This window comes from Silurus meridionalis, chromosome 1 (genome assembly GCF_014805685.1).
Source record: "Silurus meridionalis isolate SWU-2019-XX chromosome 1, ASM1480568v1, whole genome shotgun sequence".
In the NCBI taxonomy this organism is placed as follows: Eukaryota; Metazoa; Chordata; class Actinopteri; order Siluriformes; family Siluridae; genus Silurus; species Silurus meridionalis.
The window spans coordinates 14,117,483-14,138,995 of NC_060884.1; the positions used below are offsets into that span (position 1 = coordinate 14,117,483).

The following is a 21,513-nucleotide window of genomic DNA, read 5'->3' on the forward strand; positions in this document are numbered from 1 at the left end:
TTTCTGGAAACGATGATGAAACCAAAAGCAACATCTACCTATACTGACAAGGACATACTGTTATAGCAAGAGGTGCTTTAAGCCTCAAGAAAGCACAAAGCAAAACAAAAAAAAAGGCTCTTGATGAGGCTGACTTTTTCTGTATGACAGTTAGACCTGAATTCTAAACAGCTGAGTCTCTGAGAACCATTTTTTTTACATTTAGAGTATGCAGGGAAGAAGGGAAAGCCATTGTAACACTCATTATAAATTACGTAGGTGCTTAAAAAAATAAAATAAGGTACACAGAAGTGTTCATTTCCACAAGATCAATTGGATCCTCAATGTAATAGCATAAGTTCTTCAAATACACAAGTGCTGTGTATTACATTATGTGAAATAGATAGTTCCTAGAAATGTGCAAACGCCTTTTTCCCCTTGATTTCCTAGATAGTGCTTCTCTTTACTCTCACTCTCTATCTTAATACAGACACTGCATTATGTAACAGGCTTACACAGGCTTTACTTGATGCTGACGGTATTCCTTCCCTATCGCTTTACCCAACCCGTGATATATAACAGACGCAGAGAAAAAAGCAGAGACATGCTTTAATGTTTTCTCCCTTGACGTTCAGGCACATAAAGAACTGAAGAACACAACTGCCCCCTGCTGTTTTTAAAAGAAGGTACATAGAACTGTTTAACATTCTACCCAATATTCAAGCCAATTATAAATGTTTATAGAGATTATAATATAAAGGCTATAAATAGTGTATACTATAAATAAGATATATTGTCTTTATAATGGCGGAACAGAAATTTGAGTCTGTTGAGAAAAACGTTATTGTATAAATAAACAGTATCAATGACAATTAGGTTTTCTCACAGTGCATATCTAAAATCCGACATCTAAATCATTGGTTCGCTCCATAGTGGTAAATTGACATCACTGCATATAGAATAATGTTATAATGCTAATTATATTCAGCGTCCTAAATTCCGAATTGTATAAATGTATAACTTTGGGCAGTCACCGATGTTGATTGATGATTTTTCATAAACCCTGAACTCACAACAGCAGCAAGTTCATAAGAAAATGCTCATTGCAAAAATGTACTGTATTGCTCTATTCATGAACACATTAATCAGTGCAAGGTGGACATAAAATACAGCAGATTCCAAAATAAGTTTAATATGTATACTCAAACAGAGGAACAAGGATGTTTCTCTGGAAATCTGTTCTTCTAGGCAAAGAAATGTTTTATTTAGTTAAAAAGCTGCATCATAATACTGCAAACTGCTTGTACTTGTAATTACATTACAATAACAATTGAAAATGCCTGCTTAGAATTGATATCTTTAATGATGATGCTGCACAGGTGAATGTTCAAAATCTATATTATGCTAATCAGTGCATGTGTGTGCATACTTTGGTACCACAATGTTATTTTTTCCTGCTTTTAATAAAATCAATATTCTGTTCAACCATACACAATATACATTCTTTATTTTTTACAAAGTGACAGCATTGCATTACAGATGCCCTGAAGAAAACACCAAGGTCAAAACATACACCTCTGTGATCCATACCTAATGTTTTATGTATAGATACATTCTACTAAATATATATATATATATATATATATATATATATATATATATATATATATATATATATATATATATATATATATATATAGTTTTCAAAAAAAAATGCATGGAAATGGATCAGATTGCCAGTGGTTTCAGGGCATTTATAGAAAGATTTGTATGATACCGATTGTGACTTTCATTCCAATATAATGCTAGCATTATGATTTTTCACCAGTAAAGGCTCTTAATAAATTAAATAAAAAAAAATAAAACAAATAAATTCAGAGGCAACATATTGGTCTCTGAATTTTAAATAAGATTCAACCTAAATCTTGTAAGAACTTGTTACCACTAAACTGTTATTAAGCGAAAATTGTGACCAAATCGCACTCTGTCTTTCATACGAAAAGAATGCCTATTAAAATGTAGCATAAATATCAACGGGTTAATAGTACAAGCTGTCATTCTATAATTCATAAAACATCTACTCAATGATGAATTGCTGTAGCATAAAAGGAAAATACAATTTAGTTGCTAAATGAAAACAATAATCATTACCTTCAATAATTTCTGCCTTATGCCATATGCATCTTTCCCTATACTGTTTTATTCCTTGCTTTCTTTCATTTGGCTAAAGGGAAAACCAACAAACAGTGCATTCAGAAAATACTGAGACAATAATGTTTTCACATTTTGTACGTCTTAAGCAAAAATAGTGTCATTTTACATTCATCTACTCTCCATTCTCCATAATGACAAAGAACAAACAGATTAATGATAACTTTAAAATTGTATTAAAAACTGAAATATCACATTGACATAAGTATTCAAACCCTTCACAATGACACTTACAGCATTTGGCAGACACCCTTATTTAGAGCAATGTACAATTGTCTCATTCCAACAGCTGAGCAGTTGATTGTTAAAAGCCGTACTCAAGGACACAACAGTGGCAGCTTGGTAGGGATTTGAATCTTCCGCAGCCTTCTAATCAGAACTCCATCACCGTTAACCACTGAGCTACAGTAACACTTCTCTCACTTGAGATTTCACACCTGAAATTTATCTCTGGCACATCTCATATCTCGCAATCATCTTCAAGATGTTTCTACACTTCGGAGTCCACCTGTAGCAAATTAATTGCATGGATATGATTTGGAAAGAAACACATCTAAGCTAAAAAACATATTGTGCAGTATTTTGTATTATAGCAATTCAAATTTGGTTCTTTGAGTACAATTCTCTCATACTGACAACTGGATGTTCAACATGGCACCTCAGGGCAAAGAACTCTGAGGATTTATGAATTAGAATTGTTGCTCACAACAAAGATAGCCGAGGCAATAAGAAGATCGGTAACACCCTGACACTGAGTACAGTGGCCAGGGTCATACAAAGGTTTTCTGGTTTGCAATCGGCCTCGCAAAGGTCGATCACAGATATTTAGTCCTCGTACTGTGCACCAGGTGCAGATGCTGGCTTCAAGAATCAGACATGAGTGCTGCCAGCATTGCTTTAGAGGTTACAGAAGCAGAAGGTCCGCTTGTCAATGCTCAGACCATACGCCGCACACTGCAACAAGACGGTTTGCAGAGCCGTCGTCCCCAAAGGAAGCCTCTTCTGAAGGTGGCTCAGAAGAAAGACCACAAACAGTTTGCTGAAAACAACCTGACTACTCTAAGTATATCCATTTTTTATTTCTATAGTATTGTACCTAATCAAAATAAAATGGTTGATGAAATGTGAGGGGTGTACTCACTTTTGTGAGATACTGTACATACAGTGGTGTGAAAAGGTGTTTGCGCCATTCCTGATTTCTTATTTGAGTGTGAGTGCGAGTGTGAGAATGAGTCTGTTACAGGGCTGTGGAGGAATTTTGGTCCACTCATCTATGCATAATTGCTGTAATTCAGCCACATTGGAGGGTTTACGAGCATCAACCTCCTTTTAAAGGTCATGCCACAGCATCTCAATAGTATTCAGGTCAGGACTTTGACAAGGCCACTTCAAAGTCTTCATTTTGATTTTCTTCAGGCAGTCAGAGGTGGACTTGCTGGTGTGTTTTGAAGTCTTCCAGGTCCTGAAGCAGTAAAACAGCCCCAGACCATCACACTACCACCGCCATATTTTACTGTTGGTATGATGTTCTTTTTTCTGAAATGCGGTGTTACTTTTACGCCAGATGTAATTGAACACACACCTTCCAAAAAGTTCAACTTTTGTCTCGTCAGTCCACAGAGTATTTTCCCAAAAGTCTTGGGGATCATCAAGATGTTTTCTGGCAAAACTGAGATGAGCCTTTATGTTCTTTTTGCTCAGCAGCAGTTTTCATCTTGAAACTCAACTTTTGCCCAGTCTTTTTCTTATGGTGGAGTCATAAACACTTGCCTTAACTGAGGCAAGTGAGGCCTGCAGTTCTTTGGATGTTGTTGTGGGGTCTTTCGTGACCTCTTAGATAAGCCGTCACTGGGCTCTTGAGGTCAATTCGGTCGGCAGGCCACTCAGGGGAAGGTTCTCCACTGTTCTCCACTTTGCCATTTGTGAATAATGGTTCTCACTGTGGTTCGCTTGAGTCCCAAAGCTTCAGAAATGGCTTTATAACCTTTTCCAGACTGATAGATCTCAATTACTCTCTCATTTGTTTCTGAATTTCTTTGGATCTCGGCATGATGTCTAGCTTTTGAGGATCTTTTGGTCTACTTCACTTTGTCAAGTAATCTCTTAAATAGGACCTGATTGCGAACAGGTGTGGCAGTAATCAGGCCTGGGTGTGGTGAGAGAAATTGAGCTCAGGTGTGATAAACCACAGTTCACTTGTGTTATCTTTTACTAATATTTAAAATAAATTGAGGATCTGAAACATTAAAGTATGACAAACGTGCAAAAAAATAAGAAATCAGGAAAACACTTTTTCACACCACTGTATATTCTGTGTGTAACGGGTACACAAAATTCATGGTTCAGTTTGTACTCACTTGAGATTTCAGACCGGAAATTTATCTCTGGCACATCTCATATCTCACAATCATCTATGAGATGTATCTACACTTTCATTGTAGTCCACCCGTACCAAATTCAATTGCCTGCACATGATTTGGAAAGAAACACATCTAAGCAAAAAAAAATACTGTGTCAAATCCAGGGAAGGGTACTGAAATGTCCACTATATTGAAGCGTTTTAAAGCACAATGACCTCTTTAAATACTTAAAAAGAAGAACCTATAGCTGCCGAACCATGAAATTGAGGATATAGAGCAATCCAGCATGGGGTATGAAGTGTAGATATGTATGAATACTTTCTGAATGCACAGCTTAGAATGGTGACACATGGGACTACATTTTTATTACAGTTGTTTTTTTCCCCAACAGTTTCACATAAAACAAAGCAAGAAGCTGATTTTAAGGGTTTCTGAAAAGAGGGTTTCAAATCTCTACACATTGAGGGTGGTATCTATAATACAATGTCTCCTCCATGATATAACTTACTTGTCTCAGGGACATACTAATAAGTAGGTACAGTAACACATGGCACACACAGGTTCTCTACCAGTCAGCAGAATGTTCACAGTACAATCATAATATTGTGGCATATGCAAATATACACAATACCGAGCATTGGAACAACTGTAGCAGTCATTTAAATGGCTAATTTAATCAGGCTGTTGGCACACCCTTTGGTTTGCAACCCAATGTAGGAGATGTAATTAATCATGTTCCTGGCATTTCTGAATACATAGTTACACTCATGAAAAGACCCCAAATTAACATCTAGTTAAATGATTAGAAGTGGCAATGTCTCTTTGCTTCTTACTAATAAGCCACTTGTGGGTCTTGCTGAACATGCTCTATTAGTAACGTGTCAAGTACAGCCTGGAGTCATACGTCATCATTATTAGTAATAAAGAATTTAATATTCAGTACAAAACAAAAATAATCAGATATTGTTTCTCCTTTTTCCATTTGTCTCCTTTTGATTCTCAGCACTTCTGGTCCATGCCAGTCACAAACTGTTTAATCTCCTTCCAGCCAGGAACAGGGCTATTTGTACCAGAACCAGCAGGTCAACCAACAATCACTCTAATGAACTCTACATTAAACATTTAGGACACTGATGTTTTTACTACTTTACTGCCTGTAATCGTATTTATGGAGAGATAATCTGACCTCCAAAATCACCCAGTTAAGATGGTTTGGGATGCGCTGGACCAGAGATAGAAGGAAAAGCAACCAACAAGCACTCACCACCTCTGGGAATTTGTCAAGATTGTTTGAAAACCATTCCAGGTGACTATCCCACAAGGCTGACTGAGAGAATGGCAAGTGTGTGCAAAGCTTTCATTAAAAGGAAATGGTGGGTTCCTTGAAGAATTGAAAATATAATACATATTCTCTGTTATTTAAAACTTTTTTGTTTACTACATAATTCCTATGAGTGTTTTTCTATAGTTCTCTCATACTGACCACTGGATGTTCAACATGGCACCTCATGGTAAAGAACTCTTTGAGGATTTGAGAATTAAAATTGTTGCTCTCCACAAAGATGGCTGATGCTATAAGAAGATCGGGAACACCCTGAAACTGATTTACAGTACAGTGGCCAGGGTCATACAGAGGTTTCCATGACGGGTTCCAATCGGCTTCGCAAAGGTCGATCACAGAAGTTTAGTCCTCGTGCTGTGCATCAGGTGCAGAAGCTGGCTTTAAGAATCAAATGCATGAGTGCTGCCAGCATTGCTTTAGAGGTTACAGAAGCAGAACATCCGCTTGTCAGTGCTCAGACCATAACAACAAGATGGTTTGCATGGCCGTCTTCCAAGAAGGAAGACTCTTCAGAAGGTGGCTCAGAAGAAAGACCCCAAACTGTTTGCTGAAGACAACCTGACTACTCTAAAGTATATCCAAATTTTATTTTTATAGTATTGTCCCTTAAGAACATACAATAAAATGGTTGCTGAAATGTGAGGGGTGTACTCACTTTTTGAGATACTGTACATATAATCAGGGTGCAACGATAAACAAAATTCATGGTTCGGTTTGTACCTCGGCTTTTAAGTCACAGTTTGGGTTAATTTCGGTGCAGTGGGGGGAAGAAATGCAAAAGATAAAATTGCTTGTCATTTTTTCATATTTAAGGCAGTTTCTTATTAATAACATTTAAACATCAACAATATAAATTTTTGTTTATTTTCTAAATTAAATGTCTGCTTGGTTAAATAATATATAAAATATTATTTATTTACATATACAGTATTTACATATACATATATATATATATATATATATATATATATATATATATATATATATATATATATATATATAAAAAAGAAAAACATTTAAATTAATGCAATACACTTTTTTATAATATTCAGTAAATCGAGTAATTGATTCAAATGGCACAAATTTGATTGATTAAATTTAATTTAATAAATGGAAAAATGTAATTAAATTGTGGAAATACAGATGTGTATATAAGTGTGTATGTGTGTCTGTTTTACATTTAATATTTAATTTTATAAAAGATATGTTCTACTTAACTGTCTTCATTCCTCCTATTCTTTATTCATTCACTCCCTCGGTAGGTAGAATTGTCAGGATTTTCGCTTTTTTTTTTGTAAGAGAAATTTTGACGCTGTACATAAAACGCTAAAGAATCCATATCTTTTGACTATCGGACCACCATAATTTTCATTTTTTGAAAAGAAGAATTAGCAGGTTTGTAAATTTAATAAACCGGTTAAAGTTTTTAAATGCACTACATGAAAATATATGTACAAAACCACTAAACAGGTTTGAAGAGTATGAATTTAATAAAATAAAATTAACAGCCATTGTGTGGCATGAACTGAAATCTTCTATTTAAAAAAAAATGAATGCAAATTACAGGCTCTTAGTAATTACAAAAATTAAAGAGTGGGTTGAAGCATGATAAAAGGAGGTTCAGACATAGAGAGATTATTCCCAGCACAACCTCAATCCAAAAGAGAGAACACATTATTACTCCTCTGAAATATGCAGATAGAGTGCAAGACAATAAGCTGTTAGCCTCACATCTCAATCACCTGACAGCCATTATGCCATAATACAGCTCCACCAGCTTCATGTAAGTCTAAACATGGTTGTAACCAAAAACAAAAAAAATAGTCATTGTGAAAAAGAATGGCTAGTCAACAATTCATTGTTGCATGACAAATAATTAACATGTCCAATAGAGTGATGGCCTTTTAGTTTTATTTGAGCAGCAATTGACCTGGAACAGAGTTCAGGCAGAGCAGCCAATGATAACAGTACAGTCCTCAAACACAAAACATTAACTAAAACAACAGTGTTGCTCTGGCAGCACATCCTGACCTGGCAGACCTTTTTGGAAAATGATACAGTGTTGTGGTCAATTGAGAAAAAACGGTGAAAACACAAACCAAGGTAGGGCTAGGAACGAGCTGTATATTGATTTTACAAATGTTTATTTCGATTCATAGGTTTAGTAGATTTCACTGTTTGACATTGAGTCAGAGGCATTTTAGATTTTAGAACAGATATTGCCACTAAAGTCCTCTGAATTTTTTTTCACCAAATTATTATTTATAATTATAATAAATAATAATTATTTTTTTTTATTCACCATTATAACATTATACATTAGAAGTAAGTATGTGATATGATTTGATTAAAATATCAGTTTGAAACAGGTATATTGGTTGCCAGGTACAATACAAGCACACTGAAGGATTTTGTACCCGGTGTTCCTGCCTCTCAGAATGGTTTCCTTTGGAGCAAGTAGTATTTTTTTTTCTGTTTGCTTCTTTTCTTGCTGAGTGCCCAAAGCAAAGTGAGCACCTTGTGGCTGTTATTTCATATATGGAGCTTATGAAAGGCTTTTGCTTTGTTACACTCATCCTCTTTGCCATTCTAGTCTTGTTGAGGAGTTTTGTTATTGTTGTTTGATTAAGTCATAAGGAGCATATTAAGCATAAGTGAATAGCATAGGCTACTGTTTGACAGATTTCTCCAATAGAAGCTAGCTATAATTAACTTGGAGCTAAACAAGACACATGGTCCACTATCTTTGAATTGAACTCAAATGATTAATTTATATTTACTTTATTTGGCTGATGCTTTAATCCAAAGCAATAAACAATTGGGACAAAATATAAATGAGCAATTACAGAGTGAAGCAGACAGCAAACGCGGTTGGAGCACCTGCAAGAAATCGAAAGGCAAGCAGCAAGAGCTTGACTGCACAGGGAAAAGGGATTTGACACTGCATTGGAACAGAAGAGCTGTGCCACTGGGAATAGAGCAAGAGCTGTTAACAGAAATGCAACATCTAAAAAGTCAGACATCAGAGTTTGGGTGAGCCAAATACAACTGCATGAAGTGGCAAATCCTCAGTAGCTTGCAGCAGGATGTGTAGGTAGCTTGATATTGAAGCAGACGGAAGATCAGAGTGAAAAGCAGAAGCATAGACCAGCAGCAGTATAAATGTCCTACAGGCTGGTGTTAAAGCTGCCTTGGCAAAATTTATTCAATCCTCTGCCAAATATAGTTTTACAAGTTGGTACCTGGAAAGCACTCTAGTGTACATACACAGGAAGTACCAAATGATCACCTTCTTTTGTTTGTATGAGTAAAAACATAATGCCACAGATTGACTGCAGCAGAGCTCTGGGACATGCAGGAGGCATTGCAGGCCAGAACACAAAGGTGTTTTTTTTTTCCAGAACAGGCTCTGCTGAAGTCTTTAAGGCATGGTTTACTACAAGTGTGAGGAGATCATGATGTTGGTTCTAAAATCACATGACCAACAGTAATAGTAATGTCCCTCTTCCAGGTGCAACACAGCTTGATAACAACAGACCAGTGACTACTGAGCACACTGTCCACAGGGCATCACTTAGAGTTTCTCAATCAGCCACCACCAAGTGCTGGAAAACTACCACCAGTGATATTAACTGATATTTCCTTTTTCCAGAAAGGGAGAAATTCAAGCTGCTGTGGCACATAAACAATTCCTCCGCTTCCACATACATGAGCTGACATATCATCTCAGGGTTCTTTACGTTGGGTTATTTTGACAGGCTGACTGCTATGCAGACAATAGTATCTAATGAACCAGGCAGAGCTCTTGATATCTTATGTTGAATCTCAAAGTCTGAAAGTAAAAAACAAGCTGTGCTATTTGACACCTGCACAGACTGCACAGGCCATACGTGTGAAGCTAGCTTCACAGGCTATGCAAACTCCAGACTACAGAGCGGTCTGAAATAAAGATCTAAAGACAGCAAAATTATTTTGCACTGTTGTTCACAACACCCATTTAAAGACTTTTTACATGTAACAAGGTTGTTAGCAGGGGAACTTATTATTAAACCTGGTAATACACAGCTGGTAATCCACATTTACAAGAGTTTATTAATCTAGCATTCTCCTTCAAGGTATGTTCTTAGTTGTTCTCCTTGCAAAGAGGGTCACAGATGGCTTGGAGCACTGCTGTAGCAGTGGGCAGGGGGGGTTATAGAAGGGGTGCGCTCTGTGGTAGGTTTGAGTGATACTCATCCTTAACAGAATGAGTGATTCTTATCCTCTATAGCCTTAACAGCCTTAGGTATCAAGCCCTTACGCAATTCTCTTCCTCAACAGGAAACAGTATTAACACGCTGAAATGACTCTTATCCTCAATAACAAGTGGTTTTAACACATTAACGGATTCCCAGTCTCAACAAAGTGTGATATTTGCCCCAAGTATGAGTGCTGTCTGTTATTGTCTGGCAAGGTGCAGCACTTGTTACAAACCATTCTGACAGCCTGATACACAGCCTCAATGACTGGAATGAAAAGAAGTAGAATGAAATGTTATGTACGTATCGGTGGTGGTATGAGTCGAAAACTGCAAGGCCACCTTGGTCACTCAAGTCTGCTGCACTGTGAAGCCGGGGTTGTGGTTACAAGGTGATTGGACAGAGACATAGTTCAGAAGATATCGGGGAAAAGTTGCTATTTATCTATATTAAGAAAATCTACCTTTCTGTCAACAAATTGTATTAAAATATTACATAGCAGACATAACATCTGTGCAGCAAAAATGCAGGCATCCTGGTGTCCTCTTGCTTATATTCCTTTCAGGAATATTTTGTTCTTTTTCATTCCTTTAATTTCCTTAGTCTTGAACAAAACACACACACACACACACACACACACACACACACACACACACACAAATGATCCACATGCCACAAAGATTCAAGTGATACAATACATTTTCTTAGAACTGGATTAACCTCAGTATTTTTTACATAAGTTAGCAAAATAGACTTTATATATATATATATATATATGTGAAAATAATGGCTGCACACCTGTCTGAAACAAATTATTTTCACTAAACTGCACACCCTCAGGGATGGTTTGCCAGACATAGACTAAGCCTGTGTCTGGAGAGCCAGTCTTCTGTAATACAAGAGCCAGAGACAAAAGATATATGCATGTGCTACATTTATTTCTAATAATCATAACACCCAGCTGGGGCCAGGACACTCAGCCATAACTATCAAAACCATAACAGAGTAGCACACAATGCAGAAAATGAAAATTCTCACAGGCAGTAGCTACCTTATTTTAAGGAAAAGAAAAATAACCATCCTTATTTCTTTTTAGATTTTCTTTTTTTACTATTTATTTCATGCTCCATTTTTTTTTATATTATGCTTTCAAATATGTGTAATGACCACCCCTAATATCTAATAACAAAAATTCCCACAAACCCACTACAAATAATCTTCATCTTTGATGAATTTTCTGTACATTATCACATGACATGTTCATATTCATATACTCTTTGTCCACTTTAATGACGCATTGAACAATGGCATATTCTCGTAGCATTAAAGTATTACTGTTTCTGTTAGCCCTATACACCAGTATGATTAGAGATAAGAAGACCCAGGACTTACAGAAGGCACATTTTAGCTCCAAACTCATTACCTGAAGCGTTCTGCCATGCTGTTCGTAATAATGCTGGTAGAGATTTTCTGCTATTCGGCTGGCTGCCATTAAGCTTGACAATGCTCTCTGCCAGCATGCCCACTCAAATTATTAACCAGAGTGTACAGACAGTGACCATGCATCAATAACCAAATTAGCAGCACATTATACATCTAAAAATACACACAATTCGGGGTTCAAGCACAAGGTGCTTAAAAACCCTGTCTGTAATTTTTAGGATTTTGAGGGGATAGATCATACAGTATATGCATCGTTTACAAAACCTGCTTTTGCAAAAAAGTCCAAGGACTCCATATGTTTATAAATTAGTATCAGAATACTAAATAAAATAGGGTGATTTTTGTAAATAATATAGCAACAGCTTGGTTTACTCAAACAGCTGTAACTCATGTCTGGTTGCATGAACATGTAAAGTGATGTTCTGATTACTGTTTCTTGGCAACCGTAAGTCTGATTGAGCTGGAATTTGGTATACTGCACCAATGTATTAATCTCTAAGACTTTTATTTATCACAAAACGTCAGCCAATTAGCATGCAGGAGGAAATTTAGAGAGATAACATTGAGCTTTTGCCACAAAAGCTGATTGGTATGTACATCCAAATCAATACAAAATTGATTGCAGGAACAGAGAATCAGTATTTTGCAAATGACTGCCCAGCTCTGTTTAAGGGTATAAATCATGCAGAAAGCCTTTGGTCTCCTTTCTTTTTGGATATTGTAGAGAAATATTGATTACTGCAATTTGATGGGCTTCATCAAATATGACTGTAAGGGTGCTGATTTGGAAATCAGTAGATTGCAAAAGCGTTTTAAATAAATAGTATCAAACATCTCATTTAAATCATCTATTTCACTGCAACACCAGTATACCTGCACAAGCATCAAACAATGAGGTGTCCTCAGATTCTTGGTTTTTGTTTCTTGTTCTTGGATGAAAGGAGTGGAACCCAATGAAGTCTTTTGCTGTTGTAGCCTGTTTATCTCAGAGTTGATGTTTCGTGCATGCTGAGATGCTCTTCTGGTCAGCACGGTTGTAAATAGTTCTTTGATTTACTATATCATATACCTTTCTGGTAGCTGGAAACAATCGATTCAGCTTGAACCAACCAATAAAGTCTTTCGCTTAATGTGATGCATGACTTGTATCTGCATTACATTACACATTGTGCAGCTGCCACATGATTTTGGATAGCTGGATCAATGAGCAGGTCCACCAGTGTTCCTGTAAAAGTGGATGTTGAATAAACATGGCAAACAGTAAATTCCTTTTGAAAGTAGTGAAGCTACTGAAAGTGAATTTTGTATATAAGCATAAGCAACATCTAATTCCATTAGCTCCCTCTATTTGTGTGGCTTGAAAGAGCAAACAGGAATTTCACTTTCTGTGCTCAATATAAACAAGATCAGCAGTAGAGTAAAAAATATCACTTTCACCTCAAGCACATCAGAGCTTTTTTGCAAGGAACCTTTTTTTTATATAGGGCAGTCAGAGTGTATAACTACAAGCTTACTGCTCATGCTTTTCCACATACTCAAGTACAAATTTGCTGGCATCTAGTGATGAACCCCTGAAAGAATGAAAATGAGGTGTGTCCATTGTGACCACAATTTGCAATAAATGTTAACATAATAATCAGCCATAACTCACTTGATAAAAATAAAAAAAGATTAATCTGAAAAAGACCATTTTGCTTCATTTTCATCTTGTAACCAGACTTAGCATGCCACCAATCACAGAACAAATGGCAACTGTTGCCATAGAAACGTTGTCAGAGATTTAACTGGAGACAAGTGCTTCACTAAGGCTACACAGTATCTAGATGACTGCACGTGCACGCCGTGTAAAAGTCTTCCTTATTTGTCGAGACACAGACCGGTTGTAGTTCCGACACCGCGTGCTGAGGAAGCTTCCTGAATATCAATGGTAAAAAACACACTGCAACTACAGTATATTGCGCTCTTTGCAATGTTTGACATCCTAGCAGGAGGTGTTCACCATATGCATGATGTCCTATGAACTGTCATTTTTGCTTGTAACACTTTTCAAGGGCGTTTGTCACTGCACACAAAAATGCCATGCTAAGACAAAGCATTGCACAAATATAATCCGTCTTTTTGCATTTTATATTTAAAGTTTGCTTCTGCACAAATTCCTGTGGCTCATTTTGTTTCAGGTGAAACAATTAGGAACTGCAGGAAGTGCAGTCTTTTGAGGTATTCTTGAGGGCAATTATGACAATAATGAAAAACATCAAACTCTAATTCAATATATAAATGACCCAGATCCACTAGGCAAGGTCAAACTAGCTGTCAGAGATCTAGTATCATATCTCCATAAATAGATTTGAAACTTCTACCACTGTCATTTTTTTAACATGCTCATATTGTATGTCGAAATAGAATTCCATCGTTGTAGAGCCAAGAACTACTCTAAGCAACACAAACTATTTCAAGCATTTTTGCTTAGATTAAATCATTGTTCTGGTAGCAGACCTGCTTGATTGTTACTGACACATTAGAGGATGTTATTTATTATATGACTATGAACGCGAGTGCAGTATATTGCATATGTCTATGCACTGTACTCACAATGGAAATTGTATTTGCTGAGAGCAGGTGGACTGTGAAGTAGGAAAGGCTATCATGATGATGATAATCAGAAATGAGTATGGGCAACAGCACATGTCTGGCAGTGTGGTGCATTTATGGTCAGAGCAACCATAATGTGATTTAAGATGTATCACTGGGATTCGCATCTAGTGGCAATGTGTCACTTGAAATTCTGCACACGTACCACACACGCGCGCGCGCGCGCACACACTCGCACGCACTAATAACCGGGCAGTGCATGAAGGATGCTTTGCTCTGCACGCGCACAGGTGTGTTATAATCCTACCTTTCACGAGGTCCTCTGCGAGATCTGAAGCCCCTTCTTTGTCTGAGGAGCTCGGATTGGGCTCGTCCCCTTCGAACAGCTGGTTGATTTCTCCCAGCTCGCCGTCACTCCGGGATGAAGCGCTCACTGTGAACCTCTGGCTCATGGTGCCCAGGCGATGCTCGGTGCTGGAATTCACCGCAGATGCAGATGTTAGCGATCGGCCACCCACAGCGGCGGACCGACAGCCTAAAGCCCCTGCTATAGATGCCAAGGGAGATGATCAATACCTAAACTATGCCAATCGATTCTCTTTTTTCTCCCCTCTCCCGTCTGCAGATCTCAGACTTGGTAGTGTTCGTTGTATGAGATCTTGAATGAGTTGCAAGCTGCTCATCAACCGGTGTCTTGGACCGCCTTCCTACCCCGGTCCTAGCGCCGGTAGGAGCCACTCGCTGTACTATGAAGTAGCCAGTAGGCGTTCCTACTACTGGTTGCCATAGTAACGTCATTTTAAATCCGTGGCTAGCATCCCACTTTCCACAACTAATCAGGATCATGGGCTCTACTGTATTCAGTGCCACTGCACAAAGAGACTCCATATTTGCTTAAACTTCAACTTTTTTCAACTTTGTCACATACATCTAATCGTCAGAAGTCTTCAACTGTCAGGTATAATGAAAGGTCCTACGTCTTTCCATATTTACTATTACCTTATTTCATATTAAGCTCAGAATTTCAGAATTTGACCCCAAAACAATATGGGTACAGTGCATCTGGAAAGTATTCACAGCACTTCACTTTTTCCACATTTTTATGTTACAGCCTTATTCCAAAATGGATTAAATTCAATATTTTTCTCAAATTTCTACAAACAATACACCGTAATGACGACGTAATCTGTTGTTTGAAATCTGTGCAACTGTGTGTGTGTGTGTGTGTGTGTATATATATATATATATATATATATATATATATATATATATATATATATATATATATATATATATATATACAGATTTTGAATAGTAAACTAGTTACAGTTACTCGTTACTTCATTCAAAAAGCAACTAAATTACTTTGTTGATTACTTACACCAAAAAGAATTGCGTTACTGTTAAAAGTAATTTTTTAGTAACTTTTTTTTTTTCTTTAATGTTCCCATTAATGCCCTTTTATGCGTTATGGTCTATACAAACACAACACTAACTTAAACACGAAGTCATTTTTAAACACTATTTTATTTAAGTCAGACCAGCACAAACTGAATATATCACAAGGATTTCTGAAATAAATAACAAAACAAGCTGAATAATATATTCAGAATCAAAAACTAAAGTGGCTCCTGCATCATAAAAGCTGTTGTGTTGAGCTCTTAAAAATGTTCCTTTTACAGCTTAAGTATTAAAAAACTATCAACAATGTAGAACAGAACACTGGGTTAGCTTCTGGCTTCTAGCTTCGTCGAGGCATGGAGTTCCTAGAGAAGCTTCCACAGATTGGAGTTGCTGTTTATCGAGGTAGATATGACCTTCGAACCAGAAAGACACAGCTTACATTTGACTAAAAAGTTTTTGTCTTTATACTCAACCAAAGTGAAATAATGATCATATTTCCACTTTGAGAAACTGGTCTTGCTCTCGCCTCGACTCGCCATTACTGCCGCACAGACCTGAATAAACGGAAACACGCCCACAGTGCATCTTCTTCGTGTTTACAGTGGTTCATCCAAAAATCCTACAATGTGTCGCTGCTGTAAACAGGTTAGACTGTAGGCTACACTTTAGCCGAAATTCATTTATTTAAAAAAGTAACGGGTAACGCACCATACGGTAACGGTAATGGTTTATTTTAAAAAAGTAACGCGTTACAGTATTAGTTACTGTCAAAAGTAACTTCGTTACAGTAACGTGTTACTGCCCAACACTGTATATATATACACACACACATTTTTGTCCATTAGCTTTGGTCTGTTTGTTTATCTAAAACCTGTTATAAATAAAATTAAAAAAAGAAAAGAAAATGAATGGTTTTTGGTGTCATGTATGACTGAACATAGCTTTATGTGTCTCCAAGACTGATAATCGAATCATAACAATTCATCACAGATTAAATGCAGATACACTTGGACAGTTTTTGTATTTCCATCTCATCTCTGCTTTCTTGCTATTACACATTTATATCCATTTCACAGTTCTCAGGACAATCTGACCTGAGAATAAGAAACGTAAAAAAAAGATGACTTGAAAGCAGACTGGACATTGTAAATATGGAGTTAATGCTTGACTCAAGCTCTAAAGATAAAGCACTTGTGTCCCATAATATGCAAAAAAAAAGTTTTAAGTTGTTGAGCATGTGCAGTCATGATGAGAAGAATTCGAAAGAAGAAAGAAATAGTGACTCCTTTTAAAACCCCAAAGTTTGAGTGACTATTTATATCTTCTTCTTCTTTCGGCTGCTCCCATTAGGGGTCGCCGCAGCGGATCATCCGTCTACATACCACCCTCTCCTCTACATCTGCCTCTTTCACACCAACTACCTGCATGTCTTCCCTCACCACATCCATAAACCTCCTCCTTGGCCTTCCTCTTCTCCTCCTACCTGGTGGCTCCATCCTCAACATTCTTCTACCAATATAATTCATGTCCCTCCTCTGCACATGTCCAAACCATCTCAATCTCGCCTCCCTCACCTTGTCACCAAAACCTCCTACATGTGCTGTCCCTCTAATGAACTCATTTCTAATCTTGTCCATTTTCGTCACTCCCAAAGAAAACCTCAACATCTTCAGCTCTGCTTTCTCCAGCTCCACCTCCTGTCTTTTTCTCAATGCCACTCTCTCTAATCCATTCAACATCGCAGGTCTCACCACAGTCCTATAAACTTTCCCTTTCATTCTTGCAGATACCCTACTATCACAAATCACTCCTGTCACTCTTCTCCACCCACTCCACCCTGCCTGCACTCTTTTTTTAACTTCTCTAACACACTCTCCATTACTTTGCACTGTTGACCCCAGGTACCTATACTCCTCCACCTTCTCCACCTCTTCTCCCTGTAACCGCATCACTCCACTGCCCTCCCTCTCATTCACAGACATGTGCTCTGTCTTACTCCTACTGACTTTCATACCCCTTCTCTCCAGCGCTCATCTCCACCTCTCCAGGCTCTTCTCAACCTGCTCACTACTCTCAAAGCAAATAAGACATCTGTGGTGCTCTTCCTCGGCATAAAACCATACTGTTGCTCACAGATGGTCACCTCTTCTCTCAGCCTGGCTTCCACTACTCTTTCCCATAACTTCATGGTGTGACTGATCAACTTAATTCCCCTGTAGTTACTGCAGGTCTGCACATCTCCCTTATGCTTAAAGATCGGTACCAGCACACTCCTTCTCCATTCCTCAGGCATCTTTCCACCTTCCAGAATCTTGTTTAACAATCTGGTTAAAAACTCCACTGCCAGCTCTCCTAAACATCTCCACGCTTCTACAGGTATGTCATCTGGTCCTACGACTTTTCACTCTTCATCCTATTAATCGCTGCTCTCACTTCCTCCTTATTAATCCTATGCACATCCTGCTTTACAACTCCACATCATCCAACCTTCTCTCTCTCATTTTCCTCATTCATCAGCTGCTGAAAATACTCCCTTCACCTACTCAACACACTCTCCTCACTAGTCAACACATTTCCATCTCCATCCTTTATTGCTCTAACTCACAGTACATCCTTCCCAGCTCGGTCCCTCTGCCTGGCCAATAGGTACAAATCCTTTTTCCCTTAGTGTTCAACCTCTCATACAGCTCCTCATATGCCCTTTCCTTGGCTTTCTCCACATCCCTCTTTGTTATACTATTTCTGTCTCTGGCTCCAGCAGCTTGCTCAGATTAAATTTTTTCCATGTTTAGTTCTTGCTTAGTGTCTTGTTTTTGTATATATTATCTATTTTTATGTTTGCCCTATCAATAAAAAGGACATTTTTATAAATACCTTTAAATACCATTTGCATCTGCTCTTTGACGTTTACATGACAATTTCAATATTAGAGTTGAATTAGATTAACGCTGGAGGAAATGTAACCAATTCTACTATTACTACTGCTTCTGCTAATAATAATAGTAATAATAGGTCAGCACAGTGACACGCAAGGTAGCATTAATGCCGAACAGCTTCATAGTCCTTATTTGATCCTGATGAGTTGCTAGCTGTGTGGAGTTACTGGATGTTTTCCTTATGAATAAAATATATTGCTCAAAATATGTACATAAATTAATAATGTCAAGCAGAAATAATTGTAGAAGCAACATAAAAACAATTTAAATGTAGAAATATTTGAACATTGTAATTACTACACATATTATTTTACTTCTTTTATATTCATGCATTTGTTTTAACACACATTTTTGCATTTACAATGTGCTACTAGTTTATTAGCTACACCTACTCACTGGCCTTTTTTATCAGGTACAATTACTGTCTAGTCTGTCTGTTGCTATGCACAGTTTGTTCCTGCTATGTTAAGAATAGGCCACCAAGCAGAGATTTCCAGCCAACAGTCCCAAGGTAATTAAAACAATATTCTGTTTGGTACAATGTAAAAAGATAAGTGTCTTTAACTTTACAACTACTATAGGTTGTACCAACATAGGAGATGTGTTTTATGAGCTGGCAGGAAATTTACACAGCATTTACTAAAATCCTCAGAAGCATGACTTTAATTGATTTCTACCTTCAGCGGAACTTTTGTGCTGAGATTGTGTCTATATAGTCCAAAAAGGTACATACAAAGCATGTACATATATGCAATAAACTGACAGCATATTGTAGGTTTTGTTTAAATGGATTTGTTTAGTTCTGCTTGTGTTTCTGGAATAATCAATCATTCAAACAGATTAATGAATGATCTGTCACATTATCTGAAAGTACATATACAATTAGCTTTGGATTTAGCCATTATGCAGTGCATCTGGCAGAATGACTATCAAAAGTGCACACACACACACACACACACACACACACACACACACACACACACACACACACACTTATTTGCATGGGTAAAACAAATAATATATAATGCATCCGCCATTACTATGGTGATGTGATGAACTTACACAATGTCCAGTTGGTAAAGTGAACACTTTATGAACACTTGAACTTACAAATGTCTAACAATGGTTTCTAAAATAACTTGCTAACTGAAATCAGTGTCTACTAACTAGCTAGTTAGACTAAATGGAAAAAAAGTAATGGGACATTTCCAGCCATATGTGGTTCTTTCACAAATTATTACCACAAAGGTATAAGCACACAACTGGATATGATGACAATGCATGACAATGCTTATGTACACAAAGCCAGCTCCATGAAGATATGTTGTAGTTGAAGTTAAATATTTTAAGTGACCTACTATTGTCAGGGTTCGGAGAGATGGAATCAAAAACCAAAGTAACAGTAACATCTGTACCGAGCAGTAGTACTAATAAAGTCACTATGATGCAAGGAAACTCTAGGAAAGGTCAGGTCAATACGGTCTCGGGAACCCCGAGATAAGTAAAATTCTCACGAACGGAAAGAATCCACACGAGTAATCCTAGTATGTTCTCCTTACTGAAATGGTAGAACGGACGATGACTGTGGGAATAGCAGGGGCTTATATAGGGCAGAGCAGGTAATGAGCACCAGGTGCCGGTACTTAGTATGATGGAGATAGACTACGAGCGTGCGGAGTGTCGAGGGAAGGCATGGCAGGCTGTTCCCTGACAGCTATAGAGCTCTGAACTCTACCCTAATGAACACATATGGCACCCCAGGCCCAAATCTTATTTAATGGTGTTTACAAACTTTTGTCCTTATACAAAACAGCATTAACTTCAGCAACTTAAGTTACAGTAAATCGTCTGGACCACATGGGCCAGCCTTTCTTTCCAAGGGCAATCAACCTAATGAACACTTAAATGCTCTCCCCATTGTGCAATTAAATAAAATATAAAATAAATATATGTGCAATCCCAGATAGCATGGCTGATACAATAGTGAAATTCTGATCAAACTGACAGCACAAACAGGTGGAAACAGGGATATTGAACTAACATTAATTTGTTTCAATGACCGCAACATCATGCAAGTCTTTCTCTGTGGAATTCTAGTGGGTTACCCAATCAGTGGGGTGTTTAGAAACCAAGATGGGCATTTTCAGCTGCTTTCCCTGATTTTTTCTAATCCACTAGGGGCTTGGCATAGGGGTGGGTCTTCAGGTAAAGCAGCTTAAAAAACATCTATTTGTAGTTTGAAAATGTCCATTGATTAAGAAACACCCATTTTGGTTTTGCATGTGCACATACTATATAGAAATCTTGTCTGTTGAATTACTTTATATATTTACACTTCTCTGGAACAATTACTCATCTACTTTATAATTTGTCTATTCCTTTGTTTTACAAGCTTTTTTTTTGTGTTTGAATTGTATTGTTATGGGCTCTAATTAGTTACACTGATAATATAAATATTAATTCAATTAAATTCAATTCATTTTTATTTGTATAGCGCTTTTAACAATGAACATTGTCTCAAAACAGCTTTACACAGATAATGCGGTGATTAAAATTAAATATGTTCTTTGTAAGTAAGTTTGTCCCTGATGAGCAACTGTGGCAAGGTAAAACTCCCCGAGATGGCATAAGGAAGAAACCTTGAGAGGAACCAGACTCAAGAGGGAACCCATCCTCATCTGGGTTGCACCGAATGTCCATTTGAAGCAGATATACAATGTTGCAGGGTACAGTGATGATGATCAGAAGCAAACTGTATCCTGAGTCAGTGTAGCAGACTGTTGACATTAACTACAGTCCAGTCTATCCTCAAAGCGCCCGTTCTTACTCCAGAATTTCATGGAACCACCCAAGGCGTTGATGAGAAACCGTCCCAAGCCGCACAGAGTGGCCTCCATTCGAAGAGAACACTATCCAGAGGCAGGCCTGGACGAAGTGGGAAGATCCACGGAGGGGAGAGGGGCAGGAACAGTGGTCACTGGAGCCTCAGGAGCATGTTTAACTCGACC

At 37.6% G+C, this 21,513-nt stretch overlaps 1 protein-coding gene across 2 annotated transcripts in view; it reads right to left on the reverse strand.

Annotated features, from left to right (window-relative positions):
- slc12a5a (solute carrier family 12 member 5a) overlaps positions 1-14,865 on the reverse strand; it is a 140,363-nt gene extending 125,498 nt beyond the window's left edge. The window contains exon 1 of one of the 2 annotated variants that reach the window (XM_046846193.1): positions 14,473-14,865. In XM_046846193.1, the coding sequence (XP_046702149.1) occupies positions 14,473-14,617 (145 nt within the window). In that variant the 5' untranslated portion in view covers positions 14,618-14,865. The remainder of the gene's footprint in view (positions 1-14,472) is intronic. The other variant, XM_046846197.1, reaches the window with a different exon arrangement.
- Between the last annotated feature and the right edge of the window lie 6,648 nt (positions 14,866-21,513).